General features: G+C 38.0%; 6 protein-coding genes and 1 pseudogene across 7 annotated transcripts; 3 read left to right on the top strand and 4 right to left on the bottom strand.

Annotated features, from left to right (window-relative positions):
* Positions 1-512: 512 nt before the first annotated feature.
* Positions 513-3,302, top strand: LOC126605896 (hexokinase-2, chloroplastic). 2 transcript variants are annotated; one of them, XM_050273345.1, is made up of 9 exons: positions 513-845; positions 1,082-1,232; positions 1,318-1,500; positions 1,750-1,824; positions 1,906-2,061; positions 2,149-2,244; positions 2,332-2,462; positions 2,591-2,647; positions 2,751-2,899. In XM_050273345.1, exons 1-8 carry the CDS (start codon positions 571-573, stop codon positions 2,640-2,642), a joined length of 1,119 nt encoding a protein of 372 aa, XP_050129302.1. In that variant the 5' UTR covers positions 513-570; the 3' UTR covers positions 2,643-2,647; positions 2,751-2,899. The 2 variants fall into 2 exon arrangements, with proteins under 2 accessions (XP_050129302.1, XP_050129301.1); XM_050273344.1 differs by having other exon boundaries at positions 514-845; positions 2,566-2,647; positions 2,751-3,302.
* Positions 3,303-3,741: 439 nt separating this feature from the next.
* On the top strand, positions 3,742-5,681 carry LOC126603467 (AP-2 complex subunit sigma-like; annotated as a pseudogene).
* Positions 5,682-6,284: 603 nt separating this feature from the next.
* LOC126603466 (uncharacterized) lies at positions 6,285-12,365 on the bottom strand. Its single transcript, XM_050270315.1, has 12 exons — positions 10,555-12,365; positions 10,134-10,312; positions 9,993-10,050; positions 9,199-9,480; positions 8,807-9,101; positions 8,619-8,685; positions 8,477-8,537; positions 8,261-8,336; positions 8,082-8,169; positions 7,602-7,952; positions 7,312-7,524; positions 6,285-7,070 (listed from the first exon to the last, which is right to left on the bottom strand). The coding sequence occupies exons 1-12, from the start codon at positions 10,658-10,660 to the stop codon at positions 6,612-6,614; spliced, it is 2,235 nt and encodes a 744-aa protein (XP_050126272.1). The 5' UTR covers positions 10,661-12,365; the 3' UTR covers positions 6,285-6,611.
* A 2,256-nt stretch (positions 12,366-14,621) lies between these two features.
* On the bottom strand, positions 14,622-15,619 carry LOC126605986 (gibberellin-regulated protein 1-like). Its single transcript, XM_050273451.1, has 3 exons — positions 15,437-15,619; positions 15,246-15,294; positions 14,622-15,150 (listed from the first exon to the last, which is right to left on the bottom strand). The coding sequence occupies exons 1-3, from the start codon at positions 15,527-15,529 to the stop codon at positions 14,969-14,971; spliced, it is 324 nt and encodes a 107-aa protein (XP_050129408.1). The 5' UTR covers positions 15,530-15,619; the 3' UTR covers positions 14,622-14,968.
* Positions 15,620-16,934: 1,315 nt separating this feature from the next.
* LOC126605987 (gibberellin-regulated protein 1-like) lies at positions 16,935-17,685 on the bottom strand. Its single transcript, XM_050273452.1, has 3 exons — positions 17,465-17,685; positions 17,335-17,380; positions 16,935-17,240 (listed from the first exon to the last, which is right to left on the bottom strand). Exons 1-3 carry the CDS (start codon positions 17,549-17,551, stop codon positions 17,059-17,061), a joined length of 315 nt encoding a protein of 104 aa, XP_050129409.1. The 5' UTR covers positions 17,552-17,685; the 3' UTR covers positions 16,935-17,058.
* Positions 17,686-18,529: 844 nt separating this feature from the next.
* On the bottom strand, positions 18,530-19,484 carry LOC126605985 (gibberellin-regulated protein 1-like). Its single transcript, XM_050273449.1, has 3 exons — positions 19,307-19,484; positions 19,116-19,164; positions 18,530-19,039 (listed from the first exon to the last, which is right to left on the bottom strand). The coding sequence occupies exons 1-3, from the start codon at positions 19,397-19,399 to the stop codon at positions 18,858-18,860; spliced, it is 324 nt and encodes a 107-aa protein (XP_050129406.1). The 5' UTR covers positions 19,400-19,484; the 3' UTR covers positions 18,530-18,857.
* Positions 19,485-20,061: 577 nt separating this feature from the next.
* Positions 20,062-20,812, top strand: LOC126604866 (pentatricopeptide repeat-containing protein At1g18485-like). The gene is made up of 2 exons (XM_050272180.1): positions 20,062-20,530; positions 20,619-20,812. The coding sequence occupies exons 1-2, from the start codon at positions 20,310-20,312 to the stop codon at positions 20,659-20,661; spliced, it is 264 nt and encodes an 87-aa protein (XP_050128137.1). The 5' UTR covers positions 20,062-20,309; the 3' UTR covers positions 20,662-20,812.
* The last annotated feature ends 2,160 nt before the right edge of the window (positions 20,813-22,972 follow it).

Here is a 22,972-nt window from a genome sequence, read left to right as displayed (position 1 = left end):
TAAATGCTGGCGGTCCAAGTCACGCTAAAGCATATTAGGACATGATATACTAAAAAATAATGTGAAAATACATGTTGCAAGCAATTAGATTTCGACCTAACGCCACCAAACTACAGACCGTTGTTTGCGTGCATCCACAAATCCACATTGTTTTATCCGTCCATCTAAATTATTTCTAAATTATTTTAATTAATGAGAGGAGGATTATATTAATTTCAAGTTTAAAGGGGTATCACTCATCACGTCATTTGATCAACTGGTCTAATTTGAATTTAAAAGATGGTGGATTGTTTGGGTGATTAAATTTTTTCTCTTCAACACATTACGTTTTAAATTCAGACCTTATTCAATGTAGCTTAAAATTTAAATAATATATCACGTTAAATTTGTAATGTAGTTTAGAGTGGTATTATCGCTTTTAACGACTTAGACCAGTTGCTGTTAGGTTAGTTAAGTGCTGAGGACCATTTGCCAGTTGTCATCCACAGATATAAAGACCAATTTATACAACACCAGCACAACGCTATATTCCCACATCTTTCCTTTTCATAGATCTCACCGTACTACACAATGTCAGCTGCTACCACGTCCCCAGCCGTTCGATCTTTCTACCTCCGGCGCCGATCACCTACGGTGGCCATGCCTCGCTGCAGGATGGCCGTCCGATCTGCTGCCGTTTCCCTATCTCCGCTGTTGACCAAGCTACACAACGACAGTGCCACTCCCCTGCCCCTCCTGCGCCACGTGGCAGACTCCATGGCCTCCGACATGCGTGCCGGGCTCGCCCGGGACGGCGGCAGCGACCTCAAGATGATACTCAGCTACGTTGATTCCCTCCCAAGCGGGTATTTTTTAAGTTCCACTTCTACTAGTGAAATAAAAATAGTTGCGTACTTACCAACGACATTAACAGTTTACATAAAATTTCATATGTCTGCTTGTAAGAAATTGTTACGGTATATGTGTCAAAGTGTTATTTGCAGAAGAAGAAAAGCGGTGTGCCGGTGTCCTTTCTCAGGGACCACTAGTGTAGTGTCGCAATACATAGAGATCTTATGTTAATTTTCTGATGTTTTTTAAGGAATGAGGAGGGGTTGTTTTATGCACTGGATCTTGGAGGCACAAACTTCAGGGTGCTGAGAGTACAATTAGGCGGCAAAGATGAGCGCGTGATTGCAACCGAATTCGACCAAGTTTCCATCCCCCCGGAGCTCATGTGTGGCACCTCAGAGGTAATTTTACTCGAGAATTAAATGTTAGTTTGTCACATTTTGTTACGTACATTAGTTAAAGCAATCTTGGTTGTTCACACTGCAGGAACTGTTTGATTTTATTGCTTCTGGTTTGGCAAAGTTTGCACAAAAGGAGGGTAATAAATTCCACCTTCCAACTGGTACGAAAAGAGAAATTGGATTCACATTTTCGTTCCCTGTGAAGCAGACCTCCATTGATTCCGGCATACTAATTAAGTGGACAAAAGGTTTTTCCGTATCTGGAACGGTTAGTACTTCCATTTCTACTTTTTTGTTTCATTGCTTCGTTTTCCTAGAGCTCTTCGTTGGATAATCGCGTACAAACATGAACATTGTATTCTCATTCAGTGAATTTTGTAGCGTACTTTAGTCGCCTATTTATACAAGAGATTTAGGTCTGAATAAAGTACTTAATAATCAAGAGATTTAGTGAATCTCATTAGAAACTTGTTAACTTCCTGTGATCATAGTTAAAAACTTGTGAAAATATTTACAGGCAGGAAGAGATGTGGTTGCTTGTCTGAATGAGGCTATGGAAAGGAAGGGACTCGATATGCGCGTGTCTGCTCTGGTATGCTCATTTTATGCTAGCATCCTCGTGCAAAACGTTTGATGAACAACTGCCAATCTGATAGAGTTCAATGCGTATTAGGTTAACGATACTGTAGGAACTTTAGCTGGAGCAAGATATTGGGACGATGATGTCATGGTTGCTGTCGTTTTGGGTACTGGTACCAACGCTTGCTATGTTGAACGTGTAGATGCTATTCCCAAACTACAGGGCCAGGTTTCTTCTTCCGGCAGAACGGTGTGTAAGACTCCAAAGTTGTCTCCTGTCCTTTCTTTATGGTCTTAGCTTAAATTTATTTCTCAATCTTCCCAAAATTTGGATCAGATTATCAACACTGAGTGGGGAGCATTCTCAAATGGTCTTCCTTTGACGGAATTCGATAGAGATATGGATGCTGCTAGCATCAATCCCGGTGAGCAGGTAAGCTTTACACTTCTATTGGTTGTATTTTTAGTTTTCTTATTCTTGATAGTAACCTTATACTTGTTGTTCATATTTCATATGAAGATCTTTGAGAAAACAATCTCCGGAATGTACCTCGGGGAAATTGTAAGAAGAGTACTAGTAAAGATGGCTGAAGCAGATGCTTTGTTTGGTGAATCTGTCCTAGAAAAACTATCAACACCTTTTCTACTCAGGTAACATATATAAGCTTCCCCAAATAAGCTTCCCCAAATAAGCTTGACATCGAGTTCCTTATTTCTTCGTATGCTGAAGTAAGTTATGAACTGAGTTTTATAGGACTCCATATCTTTGCGCTATGCAGCAAGATGCATCTGATGACCTTCAAGCCGTTGGGTCAATCCTATACAATGTAGCAGGGGTAAACTTCTAATGTTGTATTGTATGACAGTATGATCCAAAGCTAGTTTCATTTTTCGATATCTTTCCCTCATTAATAAATCCTTCTTACTCTAATTCGTTAGGTTGAGTCCAGTTTAAGTGCAAGAAAGATTGTGGTGGATGTATGTGACACCATAGTGAAGCGAGGCGGGCGCTTAGCAGGTGCAGGAATAGTAGGGATACTGCAAAAGATGGAGGAGGATTCAAAAGATCTCATTTTTGGCAAGAGGACTGTTGTGGCCATGGATGGAGGGTTGTACGAAAACTATCCACAATACCGGAGGTATTTACAAGAGGCGGTGGCAGAGCTTCTAGGGACAGAGATTTCGAAGAACGTGGTGATCGAGCATTCGAAAGACGGGTCTGGTATAGGGGCCGCTCTCTTGGCTGCTGCAAATTCCCAGTACATATGATTGAGACTTGTAATAGTAGAAGGTAATTAGCCCCCGATGAGAAGGGGTTGTAAGTAATTTGAGTAATTTGGTTGCACTTGTTATTGTTTTGGAGAATAAGATAGGGAGTGAATGAGAGATTGAGAATTTAGGATTCACCTCAAAGTTGTAATTTGAGCAGTAGCTTGTACAATTTCTGGATCATAATGTACCATGATATGTATGGTTCAATTTTGTCGTTAACTTTTGCATGACAAAATAAAACAGAAGGATTACAAGGTAATCCTAATTCCTTTCATAATTTAGACTCACACAATCAAATTTCAGTAATAGCATTTGCAACGAAATTTGCCATTTTGGAATAACTAGCAAGAATTTTTGTCTAAAGTAACTGTTTTGAGCCTCCAGATATAGAATATTTATCGAGCGTCGAATTAACGGTTGGCTCAAAATCTCTATTTTGTCATTCATTTAATGACTTGTTAATCAATTATTGTTTGATTTTAAAATGGACCGACAACAAAACTCAAGAATTCTATATGATTTTTTGTCATTCATTTTATGAGTTGTTAATCAATTATTGTCTAATTCTAAAATGAAACGATAACAAAACTCAAGAATTCTATGAGTAAATTAGTTAAATTACGTGACAGTATTTCAATATTACACAAGAATACAAATTAACCGTTGGATACTTATGTTGACCAAGACCATCAACGGAGACAAGTCTCCTCTACCCAAGTTAAGCACCGTTTTTTATCTTCCTCTTTCTCTTACCCGCCCCGCGACCCACTGGAACTCCGAGACGACATCGCACAACGAAACCATAAAAGAAAAGGGAAGTTGGTAGCTTTCGTCCCGAAGTTTTGGTGTTCCGCTGTTGTTAATTTCTCCAGTTTTGCTTCGACAATGGTACTCCTCTCTAACCATTTCAGTGTTATTTGATTCGATTTCAAAATCTGACCCGATCCAATTCGTATGGCAGATCCGATTCATACTGTTACAGAACCGGCAGGGAAAGACCCGGTTAGCCAAGTACTACGTTCCTCTCGAGGATTCCGAGAAGCACAAGGTCGAATACGAGGTATGATCCTCATATTTCAATTAAGTTTTAATTTTTAATTGTAATTTGTGCGACAAGTTTTGATATTTCTAGGGTTTTTTAATTCGATGTTAATAATAGGTTCATCGTTTGGTGGTCAACAGAGATCCCAAGTTCACAAATTTCGTCGAGGTTTGTAATTTAATTTGCCTTTGTTTTTGGAATTTTTTCTTAAATAATTTGGTTAAACCAAAGATTTAATTTTCTGAATTAATTTGCAGTTCCGTACACACAAGGTTATATACAGGAGATATGCAGGATTGTTTTTCTCACTGTGTGTTGATATAACTGACAATGAGCTGGCATACTTGGAATGCATTCATCTGTTCGTCGAAATTTTGGATCATTTTTTCAGCAATGTTTGTGAGCTCGATTTGGTCTTTAACTTTCATAAGGTCCGTTGTTGCGTGTTCTCGCTTTCGCTTGATGTGATTATTTGCTTTTGTGTTTAGTGAATGAGTAATTATTAGTCACCCCATGCTAATTGTATTCGAAACTTACCTTGGATAGCGGTAAGAGTAGTCTATCTATATGAAGAATGAATAAGCCATAGTACTAGCCATTGTTTTCTCCTTCAACATTTAGGTTTTAACCAATCCAGGATGCATGGTAGACGCCAGTACCTAGAGTTGTTAACACCTTGTGTTGCAGTCATATTAGTTTCTTCTCCGCTTGTGACTATATACGGGTGTGGTTGTTTGTTAACTTACTGATTAATGTTTTTCATTTTCCTTTATCAAAGGTTTATCTGATACTGGATGAGTTCATTCTTGCTGGAGAGCTCCAAGAAACAAGCAAGAAGGTAAGACCGTGAGAATGTCTATGAATTATTTTCTTGTGTAATTTTGTCCTGTTTCTGCTGCGTTTTGTGTTTGTATGCTGTTAGAATGGGGACAGGCAACAGAAACCTTGGTTTTTTGTTAGCCATTTTGGTCCGGGGACCCTTTGATCTGATTTATCTTTAATCATCATGTATCTGGATATTTGAAAGAAAGTATGTGCCTTTCATTGCCCCTCATGGATCTTCTTGTTCTTTCCCCACTTGCTCTTGTCTTGTTTTGTATAGGACACCAAGAAACCAAATTACCTTGCTTTTGTACCTCTTCGTGCTTATTCTGATGTTAAGTAATCATTGGTGGTCTGAATTTGGTAAATGTTATCTGCATTGCAAATATAAGACATCGAAGCTATCTGGTTTCATGAATTTTGTGTTGTGCTTGCAGGCAATAATAGAGAGAATGGGGGAACTCGAAAAACTAGAGTGAAAATTATCACGTGGATGACAAGTTTTTAGGATTGCAGTATTGGTTCTTTGTTTCTGCGGATCGTTTCAGTCAATTTTTGTATCGCCATTCCCTGTGTGAATTCCTCTCGTGTAATAAACCTTAATTGAACTAGAAGGTTTCCCTTTTTCATATATCCGTTGTACCCGGCTTTCCCCCCATTTTGGCATTTGTGTTTGAAATACATGTTCATATAATTGAAGGCATATACACGACCACCGTGTCTGTTTTTCAATACTTCTGTTTCCAGATAAGCACTTTTGTAGTTTACATGGAGCAATGGGTATATGCAAGTTAGCAGACAAACCATATTGTTCTTTGACATTGCTTGGAACAGGGGTCATGTTATGTAGGCTTTGCTTGCTAAAGTGAGAGCTCCTATCCTGTTGCGCGGACCAATGGTAATGTAACAAAGCGATGCTTAAGCCCGTGGAAGTATAAGCTGGACGTATTCGGGTGAAATCCATTTGAAATTTTTAAGGCTTTGCTTGCAAAAATGGAGAAAGCATGTTCGACAATGCGTTACTGATTTGAGATATCCTCATGTTGTGTGATTGACAATGCGATACTGCAGATCGGCAATGAAATATGCTTTGATAGCTCTGAAATCAAATCAAGTCCTTGTCATGCAAGACAACATTGTACAAACCAAGTGCTCCACGCAAAGAGACCAAATAACACTAAAAATACCAAAACCGAGTGCCCTACAAATCAGTGCTCTACGCAAAGAGCCCAAACTTGCCTAGTGGGCGTACCTTCAAATCATTCAAATTGTTGACTCTGTTACGATTTAGTACAGCAGAAGCCATTTTCTGAGCGCGAGCCAAATTTGAGAGTGAGTTTCACAAGGGCATACAGAGTGAGTACTCTGTAGAGCAGAAACATTACTAATTTACTATTATCTTCTTTGTAAAAGATGAACAATATGCCTCAAATATGTTCGTGAAAAGATTACTACAAAACCTTTGCAGCCTAATAGTCTAGGGCATTTTTCCTACCAACCGAATCCCTCAGCTAATCAAGACATGGCCGAAATGCCGGGTGATCATTTATACATTATGTTCATCTCTTATTGAGTCGCGATAAAGTTAAGCAGCAAGTCCCCCGCTTCTGAACAGAAGAAAGAATGAAATAATTTACGAACCGGCTACTTCCCAATAGAAATTATTAGAGGTGCTCGCTGCAGAGCAACTGCAGTGGCAATGCACTTCCAGAACAAAATCCACCTCCAGACTCCTCATACACAGAAGGTAGATGGTGCTCTTGTCGTTTTACCCTGCCGGGAGGAAAAGATGAATTTACAGCCATTAGCTGCTGCTGTTGTTGGGACAGTGGTGCGTATTTGGGACCAACAAGTTCAAGCGTTGACGGGGATGGAGACATAAGGCCTTGGCTGCATGGAATCAACATCGAATCCTGCCTTCCATTTTGCCAACTGGGAAAATGAACTGCGGGTGCCGAAGTTCCCACTGGCCTGTACTGAGCAGCTAAGTGAGCGGCCCAAAGCCTCTGCTGATGCTGTTGGAGCTGTAGATGTTGCTGTTGAGGATGCTGCTTCGTCGATGCTGTGGGACTTGCTTGAGGACCAAATGGGTTGCCATGATATGGAGGTAGCTGCATCTGGGCCTACAGTTAAGTATTATTTCCTAATTTTAGTACTTTGCATTCAGTGTTTATATTCAGCATTATTACTACAGGTCTATAATAGTAAAAGGTCTGCTTGTTTACTAGTTAGAGTCAAAGTTGATCAGGTCCCTCTCAACTTTCCGTTACGTATATTAGACCAAATCCTGGTTCTATTAAATGAATCTAAGCTTCACAGAAGAAATGGAATAAAATGAAAAAAATTAAAGGAGATCAGAAAAACCTGCTGAGACACTGAAGGATTGTTAGGGTGAGCAGAAGAGCTGTACTGAGACTGGGGCAAAGAGAAAGGAATGAGTGTGTGACGTTGCATGAGAGGATGAATATACGGGGCTTGGGATTGTGATGATGGCTCCATCCCCTTTCCAGCTCTGCTAAAACTATTATTAGTTTCTGAGCCACCACCTCCAGCTGACAGTGACAGGAAATCAAAACTCTGCAAGAAACGAGGCCAGTGAGAATATCATCAAAACTCTGCGATGAACCAATAGCAATTACAACACTAAGCTTTACCTGCTTTGGTGAAGCGTATGCTCGAGATCCCATAGCGAACTGTGGCTGATCTTGATGGAGCTTCGTCTGCTGCAGTGTACCGTTCTTAGCTTCGGCTGATTTTTTTTCAGATCGAGAAATACCGATGCTACTAGTAGCAACAATCCCATTTGAACCATTGTTTGCATTAGCATACACATTAACTCCCAGAAGAGCCACTTGTTTTAATCCTTCATGTGGGGTCATTTGATTAGGCTGTAGCTGTAACTTATTCTTACACTCGGAGTTTTGTAAAGCCTGAATCAAGTGACTTATGTAAACATGAGCTGCGCATTTCTTACACGACCTTCTACCATGGAGAACATTAGTAACCTGTACAGTTGACAGTCCACCATACCCTCAATCAGAAGCTTCACATGGTATAGAAATTTGAGAAGAAAAGAGTGGCGCATATTGAGATGATAAAATAGCTGATTTGAAAACTGAAAGCCCTCTCTTCACCTTTCCAAAAGACGAACTATTTTGGACAGAAGCTCTCGAGGTAGACAAGGCAGCATCTAGCCAGTGCGGAATTTTAGCAGCAGGAGACCTTGAATAATAGCTAAAAAGCATGAGGAACGTGAAAAATACAGAGAAATAAAACTTATCTAGAAAATTTAACAAGGAATGAAGATAATTACTGTGACAATGATGATGGACTATCATTGCTAGCACCAAGAGAGACACTTGAAGACAAGCCAGGCCACAATACTGGACCTTAGAAAAAGAAAAAAAAAACAAAGATTATGCAATCTTTAAGAAATTGATATGCAATGCTATATTAAAACACGCTTTTCACAAGTGAAAGTGAAATTACAGCCAATAGTGAAGAAGACTTTTCAGTAAACAAGAACTACCACTTTTCTTGGCTTCCTGATCCGTATTGTGCAGTTCAACTTGACCTGTAATAGTTGTGCCCTGAAGAGTAATCCAAATCTTAAAATCAGACCGATCTCACCAAATGGATATTTGACTTGGATTTGATGAGTTAATGCTTACCAACTCCAGTGCAGTTACTGGTTTTCTCTCAGGAATTGAGGACAACTCTTGCACAGGCTGCTTTAACCTGCCGGGAGATTAGAAAGATGATGATGTTTAAAAACAAAACAGATACACGGACACACATACACACAATGAAATAGAATAGAAAGGGACGGAAGCCAGAATTAAGTAGAAGAAGTACCCACCGACTATCCAGGCTTACATCAGATTTGCAAAAGTTGTCAGCATTGCCTGTGGCAGGTTTTTCATTGCACCCCTCAACATTCACTGACAATGACGAAACATTCAGATTTTGAGGAACGGAATTATCTGAACTTATACATGAATTCCTGCTGTTAAGCAATTCAGGCTCATGTTGAGTAATGGGTTCGTTCAAACAATCAACTTGATCAGTTTCTTTTCCTAATCTTTCTACATTTGATGGACTGGCGGCCTCGGTAGCTCTCAAGGGGCAATATGAACCCCATTTTTCTTTTCCATCTGCAGAAACCAATACTACCACATAAATTAACAGTCGGGCACGATAGCATATATTTAAGAAAAAGAAGATTTGTAAGAAGCGAATAATGAATCAAACCTTCAAATGCAGATGTGAAACTCTCCTTTGACCCTGGCAAACCTGAAGGATTTGCATCTAATGATTCAATGTCTACTTTACTATTATCATTTACGTCGTTCCTGGGGAACAGTCCAGCCAAAGCATACAAGGTCTCCACAACTTCTTCCTCATCTTTTGTGATTTCTGAGCCGCCGTCTTTCTTCATAAGTAATTCGATCCCACTCATTGTATGGTTCACCTTCTTTGCATCTGGTAAAGACGGGGACGGAGATGCAGATTCACGGTTGCGCTTCTTCATTGCTGCAAGTGTATAAACAATTTCAAAAAACAGAAGACATCCATACTTCATCAACAGAATATGACAGGAACTGTTTCATTTTTTTTATTTTTAATTCCCTATAACCCGAAAGGGACCCGAATCATTGAAAGCCATTAAAGTATCTCTTTTGGAAAAGTAAAACTACAGAAACAAAAGGAGGGCTAAATCTCAGACCCAAATATAATAAATAATTTAATAAAAGTGGAAGCATCATATTAAATTGAATTAAAGTTGGGAAGAAAACTGACGAAACCTTGCTTCCCGAAAAAGCAAGAAAAAAGCCAAAAGCTTCAGTTGTGCTGCACTTCTAATCCAGAATTAAATCTAAACCAAAGAAAAACAAACTCGAAAAACTCCCCAGAAGACCCACCAAACAAATCAAATCCCAAATAATTAAATAAAAATATAATTACCTCAAAGGAAAATTTAGCATTGAAATTAAAAACAAAGATAAACGAGCAAAATTTCCCACTGTTATTTCAAACCCACATACCTGATCGCAGCTTCCGTGGAACAGAGGCATGATCAACGCCATTGCAATCATAAAAAAACTGGGAAAAAAAATAAGAAGAATTAAAAACAGAAGGATAAAACACGAATCAAAGATTTGGGTAATCGACAGAAGTAAGCAAACCTTTCTGGGAAGCTTAAATCTCTTACTGGGGAGCTCATCGTCTCTGTCAGACACGTTGCAACCCATTTCGCAGTCTCGAAAGCTCGTCGTTTTTGCAGTACCAAGAGCACTTAATTTTCTGAGCCTCTCTTTCTTCGTTGATTTTCCAGAGAGCACAAAGTCCCCACCACCATCCAAACCTTCAAAATTTCAGAAGAACAAAATAAACGAACCAACTACTCAGAGAAAAATAGTGGTGATAAATATAAAGGAAGGAGGCACGCATTATCTGCAAGGCTTTTGTCAAAAAGCTACACAGATAACGACAAGTACCCATGAAGCGTTTTTGGAATTTTCTCAGCCGTTTTTTGGAATTTTCTCAGCTGAGAAAATACCAAAATTCGAAAACGGTGAAATATTTTTTGGGATTTTAAAATTTTACAAGGGAAGAGCTTGGTGTCGCTGTTGGGTCCAGAAGATTGCTTGAAGCGAGTGGCTCCTCCTCCACGTCTCACGTCTCGATGCTTGGAGGCAGGTGGTACTAACATCTGGAATTCTGAAGGATTCTGGACCGTCTGATCGAGCTCGAGAAACAGATCCTTCGTCTCTCTGCAAATTTTGAGCTCAGCTCTCTGAAATCTTCAAACTTGGATCGCATGTACGATGAAATGGAAGAAACTCAGGTGAGGAAAACGAAAAGACAACGGAACCCAGATGCTGGATTGGGGTAATGAGGAGGAGGCAAAGGTGTTGAAGAAGAAAGTGAGCGAGAACAACGTGTAGAGAGAGAGAGAGAGAGAGAGAGAGAGAGAGCGAGAGGATAGAGAAAGCTTTGTGTATTTATTTATTTTTGTGAGTATTGATAGCTATTTAGCGAAACGAAAAGGTCGCCGGAAAGAGAACCGAGTGGGGTTTGGGTTTTTTTTTTTTAATATATATATTTTTTTTCAAAGAAAGTGAAAATCGTCGATTTATTAGTTGCTTCGATCGTTTGGCAGATATCTCTCTCTCCGTTTTTTCTGAGGGAGTGAAAAGAGCTAAGAAAATAAGCAGAAACAGAGGAGATTCAAAAAGGAGGAGGAGGAGGAGGAGAAGAAGATAAGACAAAAAGCAAAAGCGATCAAGGGCAAAGCGATTTGTAAAAAAGCCACTGAAATTTAAAGCACTTCCGCTCTCGCACTCGTGCCCAGAGAATCAGGTTCTTCTTCGTGAGAGAGAGAGAGACGTAAGGGTGAAGAGAAAAGGAAGAAAAAGGGTCTTCTCTACGACTGAGAGACCCGTGAAAATAATGTGGATTGGGGAGAGAGGAGAGTTAGATCGCATTAATTTATTGAAAATTAAATGGGAAAACAATTAATGCTGTCGATTCAATTGGAAACCCAATTTTCTTCCACCCAACCCACCAAATTAAATCCAACAATTTCTCTCTTTATTTATGATCCGAACCCATTCACTGAATTCATCAGCTTCCCAAAAGCACTTATGGGAAAAGTTGACACTGAAGGAGCCCAGCCAGCTTTAGAAATTGAAGCTTGAATTTTGGAAAACCAGAGAGAAAGCAGAGAGAAGAAAAGCAGAAAGCCAAACGCAAAAGCCAGAAAGCACAAAAATGCTTCCGAAAAGACGGAATGACCGAAGCTTTTTTCCTTCTTCTCCCTCCCACCTCACGTCATTCCATCATCCACGGCTAAAACACTCTCTCAATCAGTCTGTGGTCCCCTCGCAGCCGATAGATCCAACACCATCTGATGGATAGGACAACTTTATATCCCGCGTGGCATCCTACATCAGACAAACCTCCCACCTCCACCACCTGCCCTACCACTTCACCTCCGCCGCGCTCGCCTTCTCCTGCAGTCAGTGCGGAACCCAAATTTCCTCAATCCGACGGTTGTTACTCTTCCTCGTGGCAGCATCAGAAAGTCCTCCGTACGAAACGATTGTGCTTCTCTTTCTTTGTTTGCAGCACATCCATTGGTTTTATTCTGTATCTCCCTCTTCCCACACCCACCATTTCTCTTTTCTCACCCAACGTACGTATACGTATTCTCTACGGTACGCTCTACAAATACGTACGCGTATAGTGTGCGTGTAAAACGCAACGCAATGAGGAGGACGGAAGTCAGGAAGGAAGAGTGGAATAGTAGATTCTAGATTGCAGAATGCAGGGAGACTTGTGTGCACGCTCCTGATGGGCGCGTGGGCGAAGGGTGGGAATTTTAGTACAAAACGTGTGCATCTCTCTGTGAGCGTCTGACTGAGTGACACTAAAATCTGCGGATGTGCATGCAGCTGCAGGGGAAGATAACAATATGTCCAATTGTAGAGAGAGAGAGAGAAGAGAGAAGTTGTTTCGGGAGTCGCGAGCAAGGGGAGGGAGAGAGACGTTCGAAACTCGGCGATTAATTGGTTGGTTCCCGGCCATTTTTTATTTGTTGGGAAGTGGGGGTTTTGGGGTTATACTTATACGGTAGTTTTCTTTCTCTGGAACTTGAAGCGGCGGAGGGAGAGAGTCACGTTTGTTGCGTGACTCGTTCTTTACCGGGAAATTACTAAAGAAGGCCCTTAGCTAAAAAAATTCACATAATAAAGAGACTCCACATTAGTATTCCGGACGAATAAGATTATCGATTTGTCACGTGACATTGTTTAACTGTTTTAAGTTACCGTCATTTTAACGTCTCTAGTTGAAATAATTTGAGGCAAATGTAATTGGTGCATGCAATCCAGGATTCCAGATTGTTAAGAAACCGCGAAAAGTGGTGTTTATTCGATATCGGGTAACGTGAACAGCGTCAAAACCCAGAGACATGTTGGATCTTACCATTCATGCTTAAAATATGGTGTTTGTTATTTCCCATAAATTGGGCGTCCAAATTTACCAAAGTCGAATAAACATTTGCACGTGCTGTTTGGACCTGCTTAATTGGTCCCCAAAATTGGAGAGAAATGTGTACATGTTCTGGCCCATTGGGCCTTCAAATCTCTATAAACATCAGATCCAATAGTTTCAACTAATTGGGCTTATGCTCCTAACAATAAAACGCCGACGAATCTGTACTTGTTCCAGTTAATGGACTTTAGTATTTTCAATGAGATACTTTATGAAAATAAATAAATAATAATATCCACGTGGTAATATTTTATTAAACTTGTAAGACCTAAATATCTGTCACATCAGCATATAGATTAAATTTTTGACATAGTTATAACAAAAGAATTACATTGATCTGCTACACTCATTTATATAATTATATTCATCAATTTCCAATTTCAGAAAACATCTTAATAAAAACCTTTTTGTGATTTAATGTTGCATGATCAGTTTATAATTTTTGTGAGCTCAAATTTAAAAAGAAATTAAAGCGATTTCCAAACTTTGTATCACCAAACACAACATAAGTAAGAGAGAATAAAATAGATGAAGCTGTAGATAATTATGATTTATTGGGTTCATCCAACATAATAGATAGATGATGTATAGTCCAAATGATCGATAAATATAAACTTGATACATTGACGTTTAAGGGCATTTATGTATGCCTCCACGGGTAGTCATGTCTCTGTAACAAGGGCATACGTCATAGTTGCCGAAAGTACCAGATGGAACACAGAAGCATCTCCACGGGTAGTCATGAGGTTCATGGGACATGGAGGTCATTTAATTCAGTGATACATCGATGACAAAAAGTGCTGCACCGTGTAAATAAAGTTTAGAAAGTTACATACTTTTGGTGAAAATTACAATTTTATTTTTATAAATTTGAGTTATCATTTCTAAATTATATTAAATTAACTTTAATTAGTGAATGGATATATTTAATGTTTTTGGCATCTACTGCAAGCGAAATTGACCATATGTGTTCAATTTTCAAACCTATAAACCTATAAATATGAAAAATTCAACGGTTACATTTAATAAGTTCAATGTACGTGTAGATAAATTGTTCAAGTACACATGCATGAATAAACATAAGTATATAAAAAAACCGATAAAAGGAGACAGTTTGTGAGTCGGAAGACTGCCTAGTTAACTTAAACCAGGACATAATTTGGTAAAATCCTAATTAAGTAACAAAGCACTATATCTGTATGACTAAGAATTTAGGATTACGTACGTTGCATCATAATCCAGACGTTTCAGACGTTTGTTCTTAGGGTTTTGGCACTTACAACTTACAGTTTCAGCTTGTAAATTTTGCAAAATGGGCTGGATTGGGCTCTGGGTCATTACAAATAAGGCCCATGATATAATTTATGCTTTTCAGTCTTGAGTAAAGTAGGCACGTCAATTTCAACTTCAATTGCATTGACTTGTGAGAGATTATGGTCCAATTTGTCCTTATGGACAACTCAATCCTCCTGGTCAATTGGCATCTAATTATTCCCTCAGGCTGATGGAGGAGAAAGTACGTAATCACCAGGATAGTTAGTCAGTCAGATCACTCTCCCAAAGACAATTGCATGTACGTTGAAACTTGTACGTATTTATATGAAGTCAGATGACAATTAAATAGAACAAAGCTCGTTTATTTGTGGAAAGTGCATGATCATTTAGTTCGTGAGTACAAAGATTTTATTGAACACGCAAAGAAAAATATTGATTACAGGTAAAACAGGAAGAAAAAAATAGTCACTATTCCATCACTAGCTCAATGTCCCAGGACTCCCAACACTTCAAAACAATAACATTAATACAAGCAAATTCTGTAGCTTTAATTACACAAAAGGACATTTTTATTTATTTTAAAACAGATTATTTATATATCTGAAGGCATGAGCACCTTCAATTCCCATAGCATCTGCATGCCCTAATATGAGCAAGCTTGTTTGAGTTTTCAAGACAGAGGATTGATTCAAGGGCACTTGCGTCTGCCGCCGTGGGTAGTGAGGCTGGCGTAACACGGGCAGGCCTCTTGATTGCCGGCGGTACCCGGAGGAACACAGCTGCAACGCTGGCAGCAAGTCCCGCATGCTCTCTTGCATAGATGAGACCTAGATGCTAAACGACAGCGAGCACTGCATGCCGCGCCACAGTCTACACAAATATTTACATTTAATCAAACACTATGGTACCATATTATATACCAAATCATATTAAAATTAAACAATAATATATATGTAATTAATTACCTATTTTCTTGAGGAGAGAACTCTGTTCTGGTCCTGGATTTGAGTTTACCTGCAAAATGATCAAAGCATAAAGCATGCATATATCACCTTGAAGCTTAGCTTGTAAAACATGAAAAACAAAAGATGAAGCTAGCAAATAATAAAGTAGCTAGTTAATTATAATTATAAGCGAGAACTTAATAAATAATTACCTTCTCATCAGCTTCAACGAGATTGAAAACAAGAAGGGAAACGAGAAGCAGTGAAACAATCACAGCCCTGGATGATTTTGAGATGGCAGCCATGGCTGATTAACAAGATATAATTATTCCCTTAATTATATTCGACTCAAACCTAATTGAAATTGAGCTTAATGATAGAGGTACTTCTTTGTGGTTTGCATTTGCATGGTTTCCCTATTTATAGGGCAGGATTTGCCAGCTGGTGGGTACGTGTGGCATAAGATTATTGGCGGCGACGAGTAAAGCTAGCATTTTTGCTTGTTTTGTTTTGCTTTAATTTGTGGGGATGAACTTCCAAGTGGCCTTAGGCTTTAGTAGCTCATGGTTTTCATGCACGTCGAAAAGTGATGAGTTTTTGTTTTATTTTTTTCTTCTTTCTTTGTCGCAGATGTAGGTAGAACGAAAACGCCTAATTAGATGGATAAATAGACACACACCACACGTAGTCTCAAAGACTGAATATAAAAGATTAAGTTTGACTTATTGTACTCTGTTATGCATATAAAGCAGCTAGTGAATCTAGCTAGCTATGGAGCCTTAATAGACATGGGCAATATTCAATCAATTCTTCGTTTTCTAATTTTGATTTCAATACAAATCTCCTGATGTAATCGAATATGAATCAAAATAAAAATCACTAAAATTAACTCAAAAGTAAAGATAATTTTAGTTTAGAATTCGAAATTGTTGTATATAACTTTACAATACAAAGTTAGTAAAGATCGTCTTATGAATTTTAGGCATGCACCAAAAAGAAAACACAAAACTCTTGCGTTGATAACTATATGCACTGCTCCAAAATCAAGTGGCTGAGATTAATAGTTGTAAATTAAGGTAATTAAATAAAGAAAAAACCCATAAATAGAAATGGATTGATATTTATTTAGGCCGTGCATGAAACTTTATTGTTTATGTTGACGTGTCTTAACCGTTACCACACAAACAAAAAAAGATGAAAATAATATAAAAATAGGAAGACAAACAATCCACCTCAACCAGACAGGTCTTCAAAAATCAAAGACCAGAAAATGTTAATTAATTAAGCATCAATCACATCCCCCGTTGAGGTATATATGGGGCCGAATGCAGCTTTTTTTGTCATAAACAAATCTGTTTGGTAGCTTGATAGTACAGTATAATATGATGGGATGGATAATGGAGTCTTCTGGCCAACTTATATATTTATATATATACATTACTATATTATATATGTAGGTATGTATGAAGTGGAATCGAATACCAAACCAAATGCCACTAATGAAATTTTTGACATAGTTATAACAAAAGAACGACATTGATCTGCAACATTCATTTATATAACTATATTGATCAATTTTTAATTTTAGAAAACATCTTAATAAAAACCTTTTTGTGATTTAATGTTGCATGATCAGTTTATAATTTTTGGAAGCTCAAATTTAAAAAGAAATTAAAGTGTTTTCCAAACTTTGTATCACCAAACACAACATAAGGAAGAGAGAATAAAATAGATGAAGGTGTAGATAATTATGATTTATTTGGTTCATCTAACATAATAGATATATGATGTACAGTCCAAATGATCGATAAATAGAAACTTGATACATTGATGTTTAAGGGCATTTGTCTATGCCTCCACAGGTAGTCATGTCTCTATAACAAGGGCATACATCATAGTTGCCGAAAGTACCAGGTGGAACGCAGAAGCATCTCCAACAACATGTCCCGCATGCCCTGTGGCACATATTAGGCCTTGACGATTTTGAGCACCTCACAACACAAGCTCCGTCACAGTCTGGAAATATCACCATATTGTTTAATTATATAAGCATATAATTAAGTGGTTTGGTTATTGTAATATATATAGCAATTAATTAATAATTAAATACCTATTTTTGGCTGGGGAGGAGGGTTTGCAGCAAAGGTTGTGGTCATCTCAATTGCGTCACCGTGAGTTAGTCAAAAGCTTTGAACATAATACTACCAAAAAAAAAAAGGATTAAGTAGTTAATTACATACCCTTTCATTGGATTTAGCGGCAAGCTGGAGAACGAGAAGAAAAACGAGAACGTGAGTGATTAGAATCTTCAACATAATTTTTGCCATGCAGTATTTGTATATGATTAGAACTGAGAACTGGTGTGGTTTGAAAAGTGAAAACTGTTGTGGTTTTTATAGAAAAGTTTCATGAGGTTCATGGGACATGGAGGTCATTTAATTCAGTGATACATCGATGACAAAAAGTGCTCCACCGTGTAAATAAAGTTTAGAAAGTTACATACTTTTGGTGAAAATTACAATTTTATTTTTATAAATTTGAGTAATCACTTCTAAATTATATGTAATTAACTTTAATTAGAGAATGGATATATCTTTAATGTTTTTGGCATCTACTGCAAGCGAAAATGACCATATGTGTTCAATTTTCAGGCCTATAAACCTATAAATATGAAAAATTCAACGGTTGCATTTAATAAGTTCAATGTACGTGTAGATAAATTGTTCAAGTACACATGCCTGAATAAACGTAAGTATATAAAAGACCAATAAAAGGAGACAGTTTGTGTGTTGGTAGACTGCCTAGTTAACAAAAACCAGGACATAATTTGGTAAAATCCTAATTAAGTAACAAAGCACTATACCTTTATGACTAAGAATTTAGAATTACGTACGTTGCATCATAATCCAGACGTTCCAGACGTTTGTCGTTAGGGTTTTGGCACTTACAACTTTCAGTTTCAGTTTCTAAATTTTGCAAAATGGGCTTGGATTGGGGGCTGTGTCATTACAAATAAGGCCCACGATATAATTTATGCTTGTCAGTCTTGAGTAAAGTAGGCACGTCAATTTCAACTTCAATTGCATTGACTTGTGAGAGATTATGGTCCAAGTTTGTCCTTATGGACAACTCAATCCTCATGGTCAATTGGCATCTAATTATTCCCTCTGGCTGGTGGAGGAGAAAGTACGTAATCACCAAGATAGTTAGTCAGTCAGATCACTCTTCCAAAGACGATTGCATGTACGTTGAAACTTGTACGTACTTATATGAAGTCAGATGACAATTAAATAGAACAAAGCTCGTTTATTTGTGAAAAGTGCATGATCATTTAGTTTGTGAGTACAAAGATTTTATTGAACACGCAAAGAAAAATATTGATTACAGGTAAAACAGGAAGAAAAAAATAGTCACTATTCCATCACTAGCTCAATGTCCCAGGACTCCCAACACTTCAAAACAATAACATTAATACAAGCAAATTCTGTAGCTTTAATTACACAAAAGGACATTTTTATTTATTTTAAAACAGATTATTTATATATCTGAAGGCATGAGCACCTTCAATTCCCATAGCATCTGCATGCCCGAATATGAGCAAGCTTGTTCGAGTTTTCAAGACAGAGGATTGATTCAAGGGCACTTGCGTCTGCCGCCGTGGGTAGTGAGGCTGGCGTAACACGGGCAGGCCTCTTGATTGCCGGCGGTACCCGGAGGAACACAGCTGCAACGCTGGCAGCAAGTCCCGCATGCTCTCTTGCATAGATGAGGCCTAGATGATAAACGACAGCGAGCACTGCATGCCGCGCCGCAGTCTACACAAATATTTACATTTAATCAAACACTATGGAAATAATATATATATATATATATATATATGTAATTAATTACCTATTTTCTTGAGGAGAGAACTCTGTTCTGGTCCTGGATTTGAGTTTACCTGCAAAATGATCAAAGCATAAAACATGCATATATCACCTTGAAGCTTAGCTTGTAAAACATGAAAAACAAAAGATGAAGCTAGCAAATAATAAAGTAGCTAGTTAATTATAATTATAAGCGAGAACTTAATAAATAATTACCTTCTCATCAGCTTCAACGAGATTGAAAACAAGAAGGGAAACGAGAAGCAGTGAAACAATCACAGCCCTGGATGATTTTGAGATGGCAGCCATGGCTGATTAACGAGATATAATTATTTCCTTAATTATATTCGTCTCAAACCTAATTGAAACTAAGCTTAATGATAGAGTTACTTCTTTGTGGTTTGCATTTGCATGGTTTCCCTATTTATAGGGCAGGATTTGCCAGCTGGTGGGTACGTGTGGCAGATGATTATTGGCGAGGACGAGTAGGCTAGCATTTTCAGAGAGATTTTTCAGTGTGACCGTCATATGTTGTGTAATAACCTAAAAATTAAAATTTTCCACCACATATATAAAAACACGCAGTGTACTATCTGTGTTTCCATCACAACTAAAAATTTCTCGCATTTTTGCTTGTTTTGTATTGCTTTGATTTGTGGGGATGAACTTCCAAGTGGCCTTAGGCTTTAGTAGCGTTTTCATGCACGTCGAAAAGGATGAGTTTTTGTTTTATTTTTTTCTTCTTTCTTTGTCGCGTATGTAGGTGGAACGAAAGCGCCAAATTAGATAGATAAATAGACACACACCACACGCAGTCTCGACTCTCAAGAACTGATGATAAAAGGTGAAGTTGGACTTATTGTACTCTGTTATGCATATAAAGCAGCTAGTGAATCTAGCTAGCTAGCTGTTAAGTATGGAAAATTTTTAGTTGTGATCAGTGGCGAAGCCACGTGAGGGCGAGGAGTGGCGGCCGCCACTCCCCTCGCAGGGAAACACCACTGGAGAGCTGGGTTCGCCACTCCCCTAGCCGGAAAACCCACTGGTTCATCTCCTCTGTTTGCTAGGTGATCTGTTCTGCTGCGCGCAACAGCAGCAGATTGCTATTTTTTTTTTTAAATCCAGGCCGTGGGAAGGACGGAAACCTCTCGGAGGCTCTGACCTTTTTCAAGTACACTCTCACGATGCAGTTTCCAGCTCACAGCAAGGGAAGGACGCCATGGGAGCCTCTTTACAGGCCTGCGGGCGCCAGAATGATGTCGAAACCGGACGCAAAGTCCACAACTTGGTCTCTGCGCTGACCGTTTTCAGCTGTGATTTTGTTCTCAACACACGCATCATTACCATGTATGCAATGTGCGGTTCTCCTTTGGATTCCCGCTCAGTTTTCGACGGGCTGAAGAGGAAGAACTTGTTCCAGTGGAATGCGCTTGTTAGTGGGTATGCAAGAAACGAGCTTTTTGTTGATGTCATTGATGTGTTTGTGGATTTGATCAATAGATGGGACTGATTTCGGATGTGTTTGTAGGCAATGCGTTGATTGCAATGTATGGGAAATGCGGGTCGGTTGAGGATGCAGCTAAAGTGTTCGAGATAATGCCTGACAAGAATTGTAATTTGTTTGAATTGTAATTTGCTTTTATTGATAATAAACCTATTATGCAACGTTTTTATAACATGAAATATCGTCGGCAATAATTGTAATTTGTTTGTATTGATTAATTATGGAAGATATTACTATATTAAAAAATTTAATTGTTGCCATTTTTCTTTAACTTTGTATTCTTTTAAGTTCGCCCCTTCCCCCGAAAAATTCTGGCTTGTCCACTGGTTGTGATAGAAACACGAATAGTACACTATGTGTTTTTACGTAAGTGGTAGAAAATTTTAATTTTTAAGCTATTATCCTTTTAATACACATATCCAACCATTTATACAGAGACACGTAATGTACCGTATTGTGTGACGGTCACACTGAAAAATATCTTGTTAAGTATGGAGCCTTGATAGACATGAGCAATCAATCAGTTCTTCATTTTCTAATTTTGATTTCAATACAAATCTCTTGATGTGATCGAATACGAATCACGAATCAGAATAAAAATCATTAAAGTTAACTCAAAAGTAAGATAATTTTGGTTTAAAATTCAAAACTCTTGTATATAACTTTACAATACAAAGTATTTCAGGCATGCACCAAAAAGAAAACACAAAACTCTTGGGTTGATAGCTATATGCACTGCTCCAAAATCAAGTGGGTGAGATTAATAATTGAAAATTAAGGTAATTAAATAAAGAAAAACCCCATAAATAGAAATGAATTGATATTTATTTAGGCCGTGCATGGAACTTTTTTGTTTATGTTGGCTGGCCAGACAGGTCTTCTAAAATCAAAGACCAGAAAATGTTAATTAATTAAGCATCAATCACATCTCCCGTTGAGGTATATATGGGGCCGAATGCAGCTTTTTTTGTCATAAACAATCTGTTTGGTAGCTTGGTAGTACAGTATAATATGATGGGATGGATAATGGAGTCTTCTGGCCAACTTATATATTTATATATATACATTACTATATTATATACGTAGGTATGTATGAAGTGGAATCGAATACCAAACCAAATGCCACTAATGAAGTGGTTAGCGGTGGATTATTGGTAGTTTTGGACCCAATCATCGTCATCCTATGTCTATGTCTAATCATTTTATTTCTAGGGTTAACTAGCTACCTTATTAATCCACTAATTAGTGTTTGCCAAGCAAACCAATAATTAACAAAAGGTTATGATCTGGAGATATATTTTTTTGACACATGTTTTGTGGGGCTTATTTTTAGTTTATTTTAACGGTCTAACCGTCTATCTTTTATGTATTCTTTCAAACATCTTTTAAAAAATCATTCAAATCTGCACACATATGACCCTTGGATTAAAATTAGTATTTGATTGAAGAACCGTATTCGTCTATTATCTTCGTTACAAATGGATGCCATAATGATTTTCAATTTGCCTATTTTTTACAAGGATGATGTTTGAATGATGAATTATATATATAGACATTTCGAATCCTTAAAAAAAGTTACGAAATTGTAGCTACAAAAACGTGTGCCTAAGTGCGTCGTGGAATCCTAATGCATTAACCAAATATCAACCACAATTAAAGTTAGTTTACGTATTGTAAGCGGTGGATTACCCTGGCAGTTAGGACTTTTTTTGTTGATTAGGGTCTTATTCTTTAACCCATTGCTCTCTGAATTCAAACCTCTCTCTTCCTCTTTAGTATAAATTAGTATAAAATATTGTTTATACTAAAAAAATTAACGTAATCAATGTAAGAGCAATGCATCTATAAAACTTGAAATTGTGTTGTGTTACTTGTGTACAAATTATGTTTGGTGAGAGTGTAGGGTATAGAACTTTGATTGTAATCGTCGTCGTTCTAATATCACTGTTTCACTCATCACGTAACGTATAGCTTACGCACGTGCACTTCGAGAAAGGTGTAGTTGTCACTTGGTGCAAACTTTAAGCCTATGCCTTATCTCAAATGGATGAGACCACACAGCTGTAGCCTGGAGGACTGAATAAGTTGCGCAACAGCTGTAGTCTGCTCACTTTGCAATCTCACCAAAAGACAATTTGATTGGCGCCATCGTTCCTGAACTTGATTAACAATTTGATTAGGTAATTACAATTGTCCTGTTCCTGTAGTTTTCAATTGCATGAGCAGCCTGTGGTTTCTGATATTTCATGACCTAAAAACTGAAGCTGGAAAGTAGAATCTCACTCACGAAACTAGCTATTAATGGCGACTGGCAGCACACCACAAAAGCACTTTTTCCTATTGGTTGTGACCATAGTAAAAGCACTTTTTATGCCGCA

This window comes from Malus sylvestris, chromosome 15 (genome assembly GCF_916048215.2).
Source record: "Malus sylvestris chromosome 15, drMalSylv7.2, whole genome shotgun sequence".
In the NCBI taxonomy this organism is placed as follows: domain Eukaryota; kingdom Viridiplantae; phylum Streptophyta; class Magnoliopsida; order Rosales; family Rosaceae; genus Malus; species Malus sylvestris.
This window is presented reverse-complemented; position numbering and strand designations above follow the sequence as displayed.